The sequence below is a fragment of the Trachurus trachurus genome (genome assembly GCF_905171665.1).
Source record: "Trachurus trachurus genome assembly, chromosome: 18".
Taxonomy (NCBI): domain Eukaryota; kingdom Metazoa; phylum Chordata; class Actinopteri; order Carangiformes; family Carangidae; genus Trachurus; species Trachurus trachurus.
Window position 1 is genome coordinate 24001030 of NC_139909.1, and position 16606 is coordinate 24017635.

General features: G+C 41.4%; 1 protein-coding gene across 1 annotated transcript; it reads right to left on the minus strand.

The window, feature by feature from the left end:
- Window positions 1-1622: 1622 nt before the first annotated feature.
- Window positions 1623-16155, minus strand: LOC311001954 (interferon-induced very large GTPase 1-like; the record flags this gene model as incomplete). The annotated part of the gene is made up of 3 exons (XM_083993133.1): window positions 16050-16155; window positions 14283-14474; window positions 1623-6259 (listed from the first exon to the last, which is right to left on the minus strand). The coding sequence occupies exons 1-3, from the start codon at window positions 16132-16134 to the stop codon at window positions 1623-1625; spliced, it is 4914 nt and encodes a 1637-aa protein (XP_083849259.1). The 5' UTR covers window positions 16135-16155.
- Between the last annotated feature and the right edge of the window lie 451 nt (window positions 16156-16606).

Sequence of the window (16606 nt, forward strand, 5' to 3'; positions counted from 1 at the left end):
CTATGGGCTGTTATTTCCACAGACATCTATACATGGTTATTTCTGTATAATGAATGGTTGTCAAGTGTAACACACCTTTGCTAGGGACGCTGCTCTGATCAGCGCAGCACAGAAAAGAGAAACTATGTGGGATATTTACCTTATGTGTCATTTTTACCTTCAGTAAAAAGCTTCAGGCTAATAGTGATGTTAGATAAATGACTTGTAACCTGTTACAGGGAGAGTGGTGGCTCCTTCCACATCCTGGTTGGAAACCAAACCTGCTGATCAGAGCCTCTGTAGTCCGCGACACAAACACGCCCGACAGATAAGACTACACAAATAGCAACACACATTGTAACATATATGTGATAATCCATCGATCCAGTTATTGATTATAAAAGGCTTTGTTGAAAACAAATGGGAGGAGGCTCAGCAACACAGCGGAGAAGAGACCAGGCATGCAGTGCTAAATTATTACATTTATAAATCAATAAAAGTATTTTGATCAAAATTAAGTTTCAAATGAATTATTTCACTTGTACGCTGTGTAATAGGCGGGATAATGTTCAGTAGGTTATTGATTAAATGCACTGACACTAGTGAAACTATCAATTGCACCTACCAAACAGATACACTGAGTGGAGCGGGCGACCGGTCCAAGATGGCGGCCCCACCGCTCGTCAGTGCCAATGGGCCCAGCGTTCGATGCAGCGTCTACTCTTTATATGTCTATGGTTCGAATGAGCTGTCAATCACTTGAATCGACCAATCCGCTGCAGAGATAGAGGCTGATAGCCAAACCCACCCAAATAAGCTGCTCTCAGTGCAGCTTTATGCAGACAGACAGACAGGGGTTAGGAATGGACTTCTTATTTAGTCCTGGTAGATTATTATTCAGTTAGTTTATGTAAATTGTGTGAAACTAAAGATTAAACAATGGTTTATAGTGGCAGGTGGTTCCAAGCTGTGCCAAAAATTTACATTTTGGAAAGTTCACCTGAATATTTTGTAATAAAATCTCAATAATTTTGTCCTGCTTCAATTAATCAGAATCAACCACTGCAAAGACAATGTTCATATGTTGTACAATGATTGTATAGAGAGTTTGAGCTTCATTAGCATTATTCTAAAGGGCACTCATCAAAAATATGATTTTTTTTTTAGGCGAATATTAATTTTATTATTTTTTTTCTGTGTGTCATCTTCATTTACTCTTCACCAGTAACAGATATACTGAAATTTACACATCTCATTAATTCCTCAATTTTTTCCCTTTACTATGACACCAAAAGTATTCAAATAGACCTTGTGGTTGCAGAGATATACTCATTTTATTATGGATATGCAATTTTCGAGAAAAGGCCTAAAAAATAGGCTAGTTAAAAATCAGGTGGCAGAGGCCATTTGGTTGCTTGGGTGCTTCAGGTGGAGCGCTCCAACAGTTTTATCAGACCAACAGGTCCGCTCGGACCCCGATTGGCTCCTAGATTTCCCGTTTTTCAAGGGGGGCAGGGGCCCGCAGAACAGTAGGGGAAACACTGCTACAACACATATCTGATATTTAGGCTATCTGTATTCAGAAACTACAGTGTTACAGCACTGTGTCAAAGAGGCAGCCACAGTTATCAGCTGAAATTAAATTAATCTTTCAGACTTGTCTTTGCCTGCTCTAGTGTAATTTTCTTCCAACTTGAAGGAATATCGGCAGGCTGTGCATTATATTCTTTGGCAAACTTGTCATTGAATTTTGTCATCACATATTTCCAGTAGTCTGAGGCCTCAGGGCTTACATCAGAATGGATATACCACTCTGGGAAAATTTGTGTGTATTTCTTGTAGCAATAATATTCAGAATCTGTAGCCTCACAACGGAAATGTTGTGCACAGCCTACAAGTGAGGAGCATATGTCAGTGCCAAGTTTTTGTGACCGAACAAATCTGTATCTGCCCAGACCATCTGGTCGATGCAGTGAAGCAAAGTGTTGAGTATGGTCTTTCCCTCCTGCCTCACAGGGCACTGAGCAGAACGGACACTGTTTACCACATCCAATCAGTCTGGTGAAAAGCTCATTCTGAGGCTTCACGTGAAGTTGTTTCAGTTTCTGATGAATGTTGATTTGTTTAAAATCTTCTCTAAGAACTCCTTCCATCTCCTTCACACACACTGTTAGCCAATGTGCAAACCTTTCCTGGTCTGCATTGTTCAGGATCATGAAGGCACCAAGTGCATCCTGGGAAAGGACCAGTTTATCTCCAAGTTCTTTGCAGATATCTTTAACAAATGTCTTCAATTTGCCACTCTTATTCATCTTGGCCTTGTTGATAGCATCATTTATGCTGTTGATACATGACTTAAGATGTCGAGCTTCAAACTCTGACATCCTTGAAGCCTTTGAGAGGTGAGTCAATATTTGGTTGAGTACGTAGTTCTTCATATATTGTTCATATGATCCAATGTAGGTCATATATTTTTGAAAGTCATCATCTGATAGCAAATCCAGTAAAACTGAATACTGGAAGGATATTCCTGTGCTGAACTTCTCTAGTGTCAGCATCTCACCAATGATATCAGGACCCAGGGAACAATTGATGTAGTCCTGGACTGCAGGCTTCAAGCACTGGTTGGTGAATTCTTCTGCCTTCTTCTGGCACTGGTCTCGCTCATAGAACACATCTTTGAAATCAGTACACAACTTGTCTTTGTTTTGATTCAGACATCTGTAAGGATCATTCATATGAAGGAAATCTTCATGCATCTTCTGAAAGTGTCTGGCTGCAAATCCACAGATGTGCTGTTTCAGAGAAACTTCAAACTGAAAGTCTGTCTTTAAATCCTGATTGTTTTGCAGCTTCTCATCAATCATGTGTAGGATCTCCTGGATGCATGTGTCATGATAATTGTTTTTTCCTTGTACTTTTTCATTCACAAACTGTGTGCACTCATCGATGATGGTATCAGACAAATGCTTTTGATCTTCAAAATTTGAACACTTTTGCTTCCCCGATACCTCTGCTGTATATTTGAAAGGCATCAGTCCACACTCTTTCAGGCTTTTTTCACTCGACGATTCAGAAGCATGACTCCCCTTGTGTTCCAGATTTAATTTCAAGTGGTGAGATACACTATTAAAGACATCTGTTTTCTTTTGTTCGGAAACAGACAGTTTCTTAACTATTTCTTTCCACATCTTATCAAATTCCATGTCCAGGTCCAGATCACTCATCTGGACATTCTTCTCCCTACATCGATCAATCAGTGCACACACTGCCTCTTCGATTTCTCTTGTGTGATTTTCCCTGATTCTATCAAGTTCTCTCATTCCTTGCTTGATTTCTGCTGCTGCTGTGAGCTGATGAAAGACAGAGTTTTCCATTTCTCTGCAAAGCATCTTAGCACTGTTGGCAAAGTCCTCTTTGAATCTTTCTACTAGATTGACATGACCCTCTGTTTGCTTGAAGTACTGGGTCAGATTTTCAAGAAGCTTTGTCTCCCACTTAGACAGCTCTGTGGAGCCTTCGCTTTTCAAAAACATGACAAGATCTTTCATGTCAGCTATTTCAGATTTTGCAGCAACTGTACCAAAATTTGAGATTCTTGTTTCAGCATTTGTCACCCACTCATACATGTGTTTTTTGAATTCCCATTCCCATTTGTTGAATTCTGTGTTCAGCCTCATGTAAGCATCGGCCACTAGACTGTTTCTGAAGCTGAAGATGAAATTTTCATGCTTTACTGCAGTCCACAGACTGGACATCCACTCTTTAAACTCTAAAATGTCATTAGCAGACGACCCACAACGTCCCAGTAGTTGGATGACGTTTTTCTTCAGCTCATACACAGCTTCGCTGTACCCTGCATTGACTGGTGCCATTGGTGGGTTTCCATTCCAGAGTCCAGGAATGTACCAGTTCCCAGTGTCTGGATTGTATTCCATCACATCAGTGAAGCTCTTGTACTCCTCTTTCTTTTCCATCTTGGCTGCTGCCTGTGTCATCTCATTTAACTGTTCCAAGAGCAGTTTCCTGTCTCTCAAGTTCTTGTCATGGGCTGAAACATCTGAAACATTCTGATGAACAAACTGACATTTAGGCTTTTTGCCCACCTCTTTCATCCTGAGAAAAGCATGCACCACGATCTGCAAGATGTCCTTCATTTCTGTTGAGTTCTCCATTGCTATATTGATGATGGTGACATCACTCAGCCCCACAACAAGTGTTGCAAGCTCATTGTCATGTTCATGGCTGTCGTCCAACTGTGCAAGCTCTGGTGACTTTAAGCCCTCAGTGTCAATGATCACCATGAAGTCACAGTTGAGAACTCTTTTGACGTCTTCATTGACTCTGATGAGCAACATAAAAGCACCTCGAGTACATCGTCCACTGCTGACTGCAAACTGCACACCAAACATGGTGTTGAGGAGAGTGGACTTTCCTGTGCTCTGAACTCCAAGAACTGTGACAACCAGGATCTTGTTCTTTGGAGACACCAAGGCATTGAGCTCAGAGAGAACGTCACTCACCCATCTGAGAGGTATGTTGGATGCATCTCCATCTACAAGCTCAAGGGGAAATCCATCAAGCAACAGTCCTGCACAGAGTTTGGGCAGATGTTGTAACTGTTTACGTGATCGGTCTGTTTCTGGAAGAGAAAGTGAAGCTTCATAGATCTGACCCATTTCACGGAAGTAGTGTTCAGTCCCCAGTGAGCTGTTGGAAAGTTCTCTGTCAATGTGTTTGATCTCATCTTTATTCTCAGAGTTCTTGCATTTTTCTTTGTACTGCTCTCTGAGCTCAGACAGTTTTTCCCGAGACAGGTTATCGAGGTTCATTCGCATCCATTTCAGAAAATAATATTTTTCCATCCCTGTGCTTGATACTGCATCGATGAAACAAGTCATTGCATTTGACATGTCATAAGAGTTCTGTTCAGCTCGAAGGTTTTCTTTCTTTTCCTGGAGATCACTTTTGTATGTTTCTATGTTTTCAGACCCAGCTTTTCTTAGCCTATATTGTTCCTTCTCCAAGCTTGTCAGTTCCTTCCATATTTCCCCATGGCGGGGAAGCTGAAGTCGTTTGTATTGAACAGTGTTTTGAATTTCTTCAGTGATGGCATCTGCATTTTTCTTGGCAGTCTGACATTCTGGACAGTCTTCATCAACCAAGATTCCCAGTTTACGGGCGATGTCGGCCATCTGCTCTATGCTCATCTTCCTATCTTTTTTCTCAACTACATCCTTCACTGTTTTCCTCAGATTTTTGACAAAGTCTGCGTCATTTTTCTGCTTAGTCTTAATAAGGATGTTGTTGGTAGTCAAGCTCAGTTTGGTTGCAACTTTTTTAACAGCATTCATATTGAATTGCCTGCTTTGATGGTTACCCACCAAGAAGATCTGTGCCTTGTGGTGTTGGTTTGTAAGCAGTTTACACTCAGAGTCCAAATTGTCAAAGAACACAAAAACTGCTGCAGATGTCTGACATAAAAAAGTAAACTGAGTTTCAAATGAAGCAATGTCTCCACGAAGGTTGGCTACAGCTACTGGCTCACTGAAAACATCAATGTTTTTGTTTCCACATGGAAGGTACCAAGTGATTTCAGTCAGTCCATCAGATATTCTTTTTGGACTGTCACCACACTCCATATTGTGGTGGATGAAGGTGTCATGGTACTCGTGAGAATTGCTCAGAAGCTTGTTGAGAATCTCTGACTTGGACAAGGAGCACTCCCCCAGTCTCACAAAGGATATCATTGGGAGTTTAGAGAGAACAATCCTCTCTTCAAAGAAACCTTTGGATTGTGAAAGTGATTCAGGTCTGTACTTTTTAACAATATCTCTCAAAGCCCAAAGCATGAGTGTGCACTGTTGTGTGTCACAATTAGGAAGCAGCAGAGGCACTGAAAACTGGCACATGGACATTTTGAGTGCCAATTCCTGCTGGACAAAACCATCAGAACATAGAAAGATAGCAGTGATTATGTCGAGGGGATTCAGCATGTCACCGGAATTTGGACTTTTAAGCAGATTATCAAAATCCATACTTGTATTTTCTGCTTCATCATCACAGTCAGATTCACTCTCTGATGTACACTTCAAATTCCTGGCTGTCACATTAACCATCTGTAGTTTTTTTAGAAAATACCATGGAAGATCTGAGTGATTCTTGGCAGATTCATCAGCAATGGTCTTCTCATCAATCTGAAGTATTTTGCTCAGTGACAGCTTCTCTGTGTAGTGCTGCATCAACCCGAGGTCCTCCAAGAAGCTCTGCAGCTGTATCTCTGTGAATATCAAGATACTTGTTACTCTTGTAGGCAATCATTATGTGCTCTAAAACTTTAGAATAATTGACACGTAGAAGACATTCAGGTAACACTTTACAATAAGGGTCCCTTAATTAACGTTAGTTAGTACATTATCAAGCATTAATATATAAACGAATGTGATGCTGAGTAATGCATACATAATGATAACTAATTACATTATTCAACTTTAACTAACTTTGAGTCATAAACATGAATTGTTTACTAATAGAATACATGAATTAATGTGTTTCTAATCCTAAGTAATACAGTGTACACATTTACTGTCATTATTCAGCAAGGCAACTCGATGAGCATCTAGTATTTGTCATTTAAATTGTTTACATAACTCCTGAATGCCAATCATGTTTGTGTTGGACTTTGATTCTCATTTTTGTCAGGGTCTGTCATATGTCAGTTTCCTGTTTTATTTTGATAGTCTTGTCTCTGTGTTCACTTCCTGTTCTCCGTGTGATTACCTGTCCCCACCCTTATGTGTTTCACCTGTGTCTCGTTATCCCTTCCCTCCTATGTGTATGTAACCAGTGCTCCCCTGTGTGTCAGTGCCAGATTGTCTTATCTCATAGGCTGTTCAAGTGGCCCAATTCCCCTCAAGTGGCACAGGTTGAATCTGTAACATGAACATGTAAATGGGACAAATATGCATGGAATCAGATATTGTCAGATCAGATTCAGGCCCCGTCATATGTGGAAATAAATCAGATACAAATCAGGTATCTGCTAATGTGTCTATAGTCTAAACAGACAGATCAGATCTTTCCTGGCAATGCGCGTTGCACGCGTCATCAATGATGATATTAAATCTTGTGCCCACATGTTTCACTGAACCTCTGTAGCCCGTGATTGACACGTGGGGCTGACCTGGACTACCATGGCCAGCTGTGGCCACTGTCACAGGAGTTAGGCTACTGTACAGTGTTTAATTGTTGGGTGTAAGCGCATCTGTTTTTTTTCCTCACTAGTTCTTGTTTTCATATAACATTAATATGCGAATTGATACGAGGGCAAGCGAGGAAGTGTGAAAGAGCGTGCGCAAGAGAAACACCAGATTTCACGTTTGACTACGGGCAAAAACTGAACCAAGCCGATTAGAAATCAAGAGAGGAACAACAAACAATAAACAAAACATACACATACAGTATGTGTCTAAGAGGCTTTGTAAGGATGGCACAACCGTCACCGTCACTGTCAGCTGCTTATCTCACAACAGGTCTGCTCCACGCAGCCACTTCACTAACTTTATTTTGTAAGGACAGATTAGATGTTCAATTTGTAAACAGTGATGTGTTGGATATAAACTCTGAGCACCAGACTCACCTTTGCTTATAATTATTATTCAAATTATAACGTGACCTAATAAATCTCCCATCTTAGAAAAGGTTCACTAGTTTATTTCATCTTCAGCAAATTGTTTTATGCAAGCAAAGCAGGTGTAAAAGCAGATATCAGATATGGGTCCCTTCAGATAAAACATGTAAATAAAAAAAATGTATTTTATTATTTTTATTATTTTATTTTATTTAAAAAAACTGATATAGGCAACAAATCGGAAATGGGCATCAAGGCCTGCAGCCATAGAGCAGCATTCCAGCATTTCATGTTAGAGACTATCCCCGTGTCTGACTGTGTTGTTCCTGGTTTCAGAGTCTTAGGGCGCACTCACACTAGGGCCAGTTGTTCCGTGCCGTGCTGAAGCCCGAATGCCCCCCCTATAATAATGTAATTCAAATTATCAATGCCATTTTATACAAGTGCAAGTTACAACAACATACTGTACAACACACTGTCTGAGGTAGAAGTACAGTGACACCTCGCGGAGCAGAGGTGCGGAAGTCGTACTGGATTTATGTCTGAAACATGATTTATTATTTGAAAAAAAAAATAGAATTTTTTTTTTTTTTTGAAAAAAAAATCGATATTTAAATATTGAATATCGATAAGTATCACGATATATTGCCATATCGATATTTTTGCCCACCCCTAGTAACTAGCGATGTTTACGGCGCGACGTAATCGTTAAATGACTGTTGTTTACACGTGGTGGAGAACGAGCCCGCAGCGCATTACGTGTGTGCATTCCTGGCCAAGCGTATCGTGCCCAAGCACACCTCTCCCAACCGTGCCGGGCCAGGTTGCACTCACACTACCAATAGAATCCGGACTTTAGGGGGCAAACGTGCTTGGGCACGGTACGATTGCCTAGTGTGAGTGCACCCTTAGGCTGGCTTTACAATGCAAGGTTCAAGTGGCCCAATGCCTCTGCCTGTCTGCCTGTAGCTAATGGTTTCATTAAAAAACAACTGCATTTGCTGCAAAGCTAGGAAGGAGGCACTTGATATAGCTCGAACTAAGTTGGAAATTCAAAAAATGCCTTGATTTGGTTACACCCCGCCTTTCTGAAACCCCGCCTTTCCGAAAATAGACTTCCATTCATCGTAATAGTAGGGTTTCTATTTTTTCTAAAGACCCCGCCATTCCGAAAATGCTATTGGGGAAACCCCCCCACTCCGAACGGACAGACGGACGTAATCAGAAAGGAACCGGAGGCTGTGCAGTGCACAATGCGCATTGATCCTTATTTCCTTTTTGGGGTCAAACGGATCATGTGCATAATTAACTGCAAAACAAGCAAATACTTCATATTAATGACATATAATGTTCATTATGCTTCCAGCCTGTCTAGCCCATAGACTGTAAAAGGTCTAGCCTCTACCTGGTCTTTTTTACTAAACGTAACCAACTCCTTTCTTCATTGCCTAAGCCCAACCAAAGCATCTCCCTCAGTCAGCTGTCAGCACGAGCTGCGGCTGCAGCAGCCTCGCGCCCGTGTGAGCTCAAGCCGGGTTCAGCCACGCTCGTGCAGCGCAGAGGGGGAGAAAAAAAGTGTATTTCTTTTACTGTGTGGGAGATCTCCAACAACGGAGTCGGGGAGAAAGCAAGTGGGACAGATCTGCCCAGTCCCTGAGCAGCGCACGTTTCACAGACAAGCCGCAATACAGAGTGTAAACAACGTCACGCGGTTCAGCACCTTGGACAGCTGCGCACAGGGGGGGGGGGGGGGGGGGGGGGAGTCAGAACAGCGGTGTTTCGGAATGGGGGTATTTCGGAACAGCGGGGTGTCGGAGTGGAGGTGTGTCGGAATGGAGAGCCGTCCCCCTTGATTATGGGCGGGGCTCCAGGAGTATACTCTCCGATCCCCCCTCCGCTGCATTCACACCCGCAAAATCACACAAAGGAGAAAAAAAAGTAATAAACACACATCAACACTTATGCTATAGCGCTAACGAGCTACTACTGAGCGACTCTAACAGCACTACTAGGAGAGGACGCCGGAGCCGTGACACAGTGCTACCACAGCCGGTCGGCCGGCTACCGGCTCCGCGGCCGTGCCGGCCGGGGCAGAGCCGCTAACGATCCCCATCCAGCCAGCTGTTAGCAGCCGTTAGCCGCAGCAGCAGCCGGTGCTGATTGGCCAGGGAGCTGGTGGCCCGTGACGAAAGCTGCCTCCAAAACGCCATCTGCCTCCATCTCAGCTAATTGAAAAATTTTATTGTAATAGCCGTGTTTCAACCCATAGAGGGCAGTCACTCTCACATTTTTACTAATGTCAAGAGTTGGACCAGAATCAATTGACAACACTACTTCATACCCAAATATATTTGTTTTCAGCAGAAAAAAGTGGTTTAGGGGTTTAGTTGCTCTTTAATTTGTTGTATGTATTGTATTGTATGTATTTATCTGAAATATCCAGCATGTTTTAAATAAACGTCGCTCCTCGTGAAGATCTACCTCCTGAGGACCAAAGTGGATGTTATTGACTGTCCTGCACAAAGCTCTGACTTGAATCCCACTGAAAATCTGTTTGGTGGACTGAAGACCAATAAAGTCCATGTCAGAGGTAGCCTGGTCGCGCCCACACTAGTGACGTCACGCCTCGCAAAAGCGCTGCTGACTGCTAGTCTGGCCAACCGTGCTATTAACTGGATTTCTGTCTCCCGAATTTTCGGGAACTCCACCCTCTTTTTCGAGAGCCAATCAACGTCGAGCCTCTCCAACGGCTCTGGGTAGAAGCGTGTTCAAGTAAGTGACGCAGTAGAGCAGCGACCGGAACCTCATTGTAAACAGCAGCATGGAGCAGCGGACAGCGGTGTGATTGGTTTAAGCTTCGACACCGCCTATTCTGGCTTCGACCAATAGCAGACTGAGGCATTTGAGGGGGGCGGGTAAACCAGGTTTGAAGGATGCGCTTTGAGAAATGGATTCTCTTAACGTCTTGGCCAGACCCAATGCTGAGTATCAACATTGGAAAGTCGTGCCAACCAGGCTATGTCAGAGGGCCATCAAATCTGAAGGAGCTTGAGAAATTTTCCAAAGAAGAACGTGCTGGGACTCTACAGGAGACGTTTCAGAGACTTGTTGAAAACTAAAATAAATGACTGCATCAAGGGCTAATAAGTTTGATTTTGGTAGGTTTTTTTTGTGTGAAATAATTTTGTTTCTGTGTGAAAAGTAAATTAATGCAAGTATCCAAAATACAACTATGATGTTTGAAAACACTGTGTTAAAAAACAAACAAACTTTGCTCTGTTTAAACGGACAACGAGGAGTTTTGGAAAAGCGAAGCGTTTTCACACTACATTTATGAGCCTCCACGCGCACCGTAAAATTCTTTGAACGGCGCAAGACAGACTCATGTTTTCATTCATCAATAATTAAAGTCAGAGGTTCAAAGAGGTTCACATACCGTCGTAGGTCTGACCATAAACCGCGATTCGGCTGCGTTATTCTCATGACTCGCCACGAAGGAAACGCTGGTCGGCTCGACCAGCATTTCCGCCACCACTAATAATAACAAAATAACGATAGAGACAGAACGATATATTTATCTAAAATGGGCCCATTAACAAGTGTGGGTAGCAGAGATTCATCCACATTAACGTGAGACTTTTTTTTATAACCGAACAGAAACTCCTTGTTGTCCCTTTAACAGCACTTGGGAAATATTTACCAAAAAGTGAAATTTTTATAGGGGGGGTAATAATTTCATCCTGACATGTATGTGTGTATGTTTTCTGTGTTTATTTAAATATGTCTGTAAGTTTGTATATGTAGGGTAGTTGCCTTTTTGCGACCATAGATGGCGCTATTATGTTGTTTTTGGCCCTCAGTGGTTTAGCAATTATGGCCGTTTGGCCTTACAAGCCACCGTAGTTGCAGGAATTCGCCCGCACGAGCGCCATTTTGGTCAAATGTTTGTTTCTCTTTTTTTTTTTTTTTTTTCCTGAATACATTCTTTTAAAAAATGTTTTATTGTGAAACACAAGACAAACAACATAACGGACATACAGCAATGGATACAGAAGATGTGCGTGTGTAGTTCGAGTGCAGTGTAGTGTGGTGGTGTAATAGTGCAAAGATAAGGAAAGAAATTAAAGAATCACGACGGTGACCTAGGTCTCAACAACAAAAACGATACAAAGGGTAGTAGGGATAACAGCTAAGACAGCAAACATATAGCAAACATAACAGTACTGATGACAGCATTAATTCTGGAGGTGAGAAGGAAGAAAAGGGGACAGCCGGGATCAAGGATGAAAGAATGAAACAATGAAACAAGGGAGAGAAATGTTTGTTTCTCTACCGCAAGGTAAGCCGCATAAACGGTGCTCTGTGTAAATGTGAATTATCCTAAATTATTAACGGTTGCTTGTGTACTCTGTTGGACTGCTGTGTTTAAATACCTTATGCAGAAGTATGTGTGCTGTCCGGCAAGACATTTAGAGTCAAATACTTACGTTTATCCGTGTGTTTTGTGTTAGAATGTCGGCCGTAGCTTCACGTGTAGCAGTGTAGCATTAGCGTCCAGGTATTTCAGAGACTGTAGTCTCACTGTGAACCTTTCTTTTTCTTTCTTTTTTACTTATGAAAAATGTTTGTTTCTCTACCGTAAGGGTTGAACCGACAACACTTGAGCTGATGAATGAGAGAAATAAACGGCGGCGTGGTCCGAGCCATAAATCCAGCAACCATCCGTGTGTCCGACTCGTCCCTCCTTCCACACCCCCAACACCAACACAAACACAACGCAGAGTCCGGGTGTGGAGTGGCGTGAGCTCGCACGGCCTGGGTTACATATACAATACATATATAAATGTAGTGTGAAAACGCTTCGCTTTTCCAAAACTCCTCGTTGTCCGTTTAAACAGAGCAAAGTTTGTTTGTTTTTTAACAGAGTGTTTTCAAACATCATAGTTGTATTTTGGATACTTGCATTAATTTACTTTTCACACAGAAACAAAATTATTTCACAAAAAAAAAAACTACCAAAATCAAACTTATTAGCCCTTGATGCAGTCATTTATTTTAGTTTTCAACAAGTCTCTGAAACGTCTCCTGTAGAGTCCCAGCACGTTCTTCTTTGGAAAATTTCTCAAGCTCCTTCAGATTTGATGGCCCTCTGACATGGACTTTATTGGTCTTCAGTCCACCAAACAGATTTTCAGTGGGATTCAAGTCAGAGCTTTGTGCAGGACAGTCAATAACATTCATGCAGATCTCGGCAAGCAGGCACTTTTCAACACATGCCGAGAAGTGCCTGCTCTGCTGGGGTTACGCACATTGTACGGTTTAGGTGTTTATACGAACATGCATTTCATACATGTAGCAAGTAGTGTATTTGGCTAAAACAGCCAGGGGATGCAAATCTCGGCAGGTCCAAAAACTGCTGTGCCGAATACTGCATCCCCGTCCCCGTAATGATTGATCCAGTTCCACATTTGTTGTGCGGCGTGCAGATCTCGGCAAGCAGGCACTTCTCGGCATAACACCGGTCAGTTTGAGCTGTTTGAGCCTCCACTCCCTCTGTACAAGTTACAGCTGCTTTCCTGTTAGGAGTGATATCACCACCTACTGCTTTGGAATGCACATGACATTGTTTGAGACGGATTTGCGGTTTCATGTGGACGGAGTTATTTTTTATCACACCGGTGGTGTGGACGCAATTTTTTTTTAACCGGGGTCCATAAAAGTTTGGTCTCAAAAATACCCGTGTTCGTGTGGACAAGGCCTAAATTCCTGTGCAGAGCTCTATTGATTGTGAAAGTAAGGGAGAACTAACCCAAAGAACATCGTCCCCACAGTGAAACACAGTGGTGACAGTGTTAGGTTTCAGTGCGTCTGGAACTGGGAATCTCGTCAAGGTGGAAGGAATCATAAGGAAAGAAGAATATGTGAAGATTTTGAAAGAAAATCTTAAGCAGTTATCATGAGCAGTCAGTAGTTCTGGGTCTGGGTTGTTGCTATCTCTTCCAACATGACGATAAATAAAAACATATGTCGCTCCTCGTGAAGATCTACCTCCAGAGGACCAAAGTGAATGTTATTGACTGTCCTGCACAAAGCTCTGACTTGAATCCCACTGAAAATCTGTTTGGTGGACTGAAGACCAATAAAGTCCATGTCAGAGGGCCATCAAATCTGGAGGAGCTTGAGAAATTTTCCAAAGAAGAACGGGCTGGGACTCTACAGGAGACGTGTCAGAGACTTGTTGAAAACTAAAATAAATGACTGCATCTGGGCTAATAATTTTGATCTTGGTAGTTTTGTTTTTTGTGAAATAATTTTGTTTCTGTGTGAAAAGTAAATGAATGCAAGTATCCAAAATACAAAACACTGTGTTAAAAAACAAACAAACTTTGCTCTGTTGAACAGCACTTATTTACCAAAAAGTGAAATTTTCATAGGGGGGCTAATAATTTCATCCTGACATGTATGTGTGTATGTTTCTGTGTTTATTTAAATATGTCTATAAGCTTGTATACATTTATGTTTCCTGTTTCATACATCCTGTTTCTTATTTTTTTACACCAAGCTCTGTGTTTGCATTTCTACATGATATTTCTATTTTAGATAATTATCCAGTCTTGGGAGAGCTTAGTGAGTTTTTCCAAAATGTTTCTGACAACAATCATCCTCTACTTACTTGTGTGTTCAGTTGTTGCAGGTCTGTTTGTGTTTTCATCCTTCACGTCCTCAGGGGACTGGGAGGAGTTTGCCCCCTGGTCCATTTTCTGTTGCACATTTGTTTGACTCCCCAGTTCACAAGCAGGAGAATCCACATGCTGAGACACTAGTGTGCTGCTGAGCTCGATTGTGGTCGTCACGGAGCAGGGAACTGTGGAAATAATAGTGTTGGTGGTTATGACAGTAAGATTTGACTACTGTATATACAGATGTCACATCATGTGATATCTTTGTGTTGAAGTTGTATGTACCATATGTGTATATGTGTGTACATATGTTTATATGTATGTATATATGTAGGCCTATATATACTGTATATATTGTTGTTGTTTTGTTGTTATTTATTTCCTGGTTAATATCCTAAATATTTCCCAAGTGCTGTTAAACAGAGCAAAGATTTTTTTCAAACATCATAGTTGTGTTTGTTGCATTAATTTTCTTTACACAAAATTATTTCATAAAAACCAAAAACTACCAGGCTCAAAGACTATTAGCCCTATCCTTCTTTCTTCATGATTCCTTCCACCTTGATGAGTTTCCCAGTTCCAGGCGCACTGAAGCATCCCCACAGCATAATACTCCCACCACCATGTTTCACTGTGGGGACTCTCCCTTCTTTCTCCAAACATAAGCAATGTGTCTATGGCCAAAGAGTTCTAGTTTCATCTCATCTGAGCGAAGGACATGCTTCCAGTATGGATTATCTTTCTCCAGGTTGTTCTTAGCATACTTAACTTCAGTCTGTCTTAAAGATGTCTCTTCCTCAGAAGTGGAGCTTTTCTTGATCTGCAACCTTGCAGTCTAAATTCCTGTGCAGAGCTCTATTGATTGTGAAAGTAAGGGAGAACTAACCCAAAGAACATCGTCCCCACAGTGAAACACAGTGATGACAGTGTTAGGTTTCAGTGCGTCTGGAACTGGGAATCTCGTCAAGGTGGAAGGAATCATAAGGAAAGAAGAATATGTGAAGATTTTGAAAGAAAATCTTAAGCAGTTATCATGAGCAGTCAGTAGTTCTGGGTCTGGGTTGTTGCTATCTCTTCCAACATGACGACAAATAAAAACATATGTCGCTCCTCGTGAAGATCTACCTCCAGAGGACCAAAGTGAATGTTATTGACTGTCCTGCACAAAGCTCTGACTTGAATCCCACTGAAAATCTGTTTGGTGGACTGAAGACCAATAAAGTCCATGTCAGAGGGCCATCAAATCTGGAGGAGCTTGAGAAATTTTCCAAAGAAGAACGGGCTGGGACTCTACAGGAGACGTGTCAGAGACTTGTTGAAAACTAAAATAAATGACTGCATCTGGGCTAATAATTTTGATCTTGGTAGTTTTGTTTTTTGTGAAATAATTTTGTTTCTGTGTGAAAAGTAAATGAATGCAAGTATCCAAAATACAACTATGATGTTTGAAAACACTCTGTTTAAAAGCACTTGAGAAATATTTACCAAAAAGTGAAATTTTCATAAGGTGGGGGGGGGGGGGGGGTAATAATTTCATCCTGACATGTATGTGTGTACAGTATGTTTGTGTTAATTTAAATATGGCTGTAAGCTTGTATACATTTATGTTTCCTGTTTCATACATCCTGTTTCTTTTTTTTTTTTTACACTGACCTCGCTGCATTTCTACATGATATTTCTATTTTACATAATTATCCAGTCTAGGGAGAGCTTAGTGACTTTTTACAAAATGTTTCTGACAACAATCATCTTTTACTTACTTGTGTGTTCAGTTGTTGCAGGTCTGTTTGTGTTTTCATCCTTCACTTCCTCAGGGGACTGGGAGGAGTTTGCCCCCTGGTCCATTTTCTGTTGCACATTTGTTTGACTCCCCAGTTCACAAGCAGGAGAATCCACATGCTGAGACACTAGTGTGCTGCTGAGCTCGATTGTGGTCGTCACGGAGCAGGGAACTGTGGAAATAATAGTGTTGGTGGTTATGACAGTAAGATTTGACTACTGTATATACAGATGTCACATCATGTGATATCTTTGTGTTGAAGTTGTATGTACCGTATGTGTAAATGTGTGTACATATGTTTATATGTATGTATATATGTAGGCCTATATATACTGTATATATTGTTGTTGTTTTGTTGTTATTTATTTCCTGGTTAATATCCTAAATATTTCCCAAGTGCTGTTAAACAGAGCAAAGATTTTTTTTCAAACATCATAGTTGTGTTTGTTGCATTAATTTTCTTTACACAAAATTATTTCATAATTAAACTACCAGGCTCAAAGACTATTAGCCCTATCCTTCTTTCTTCATGATTCC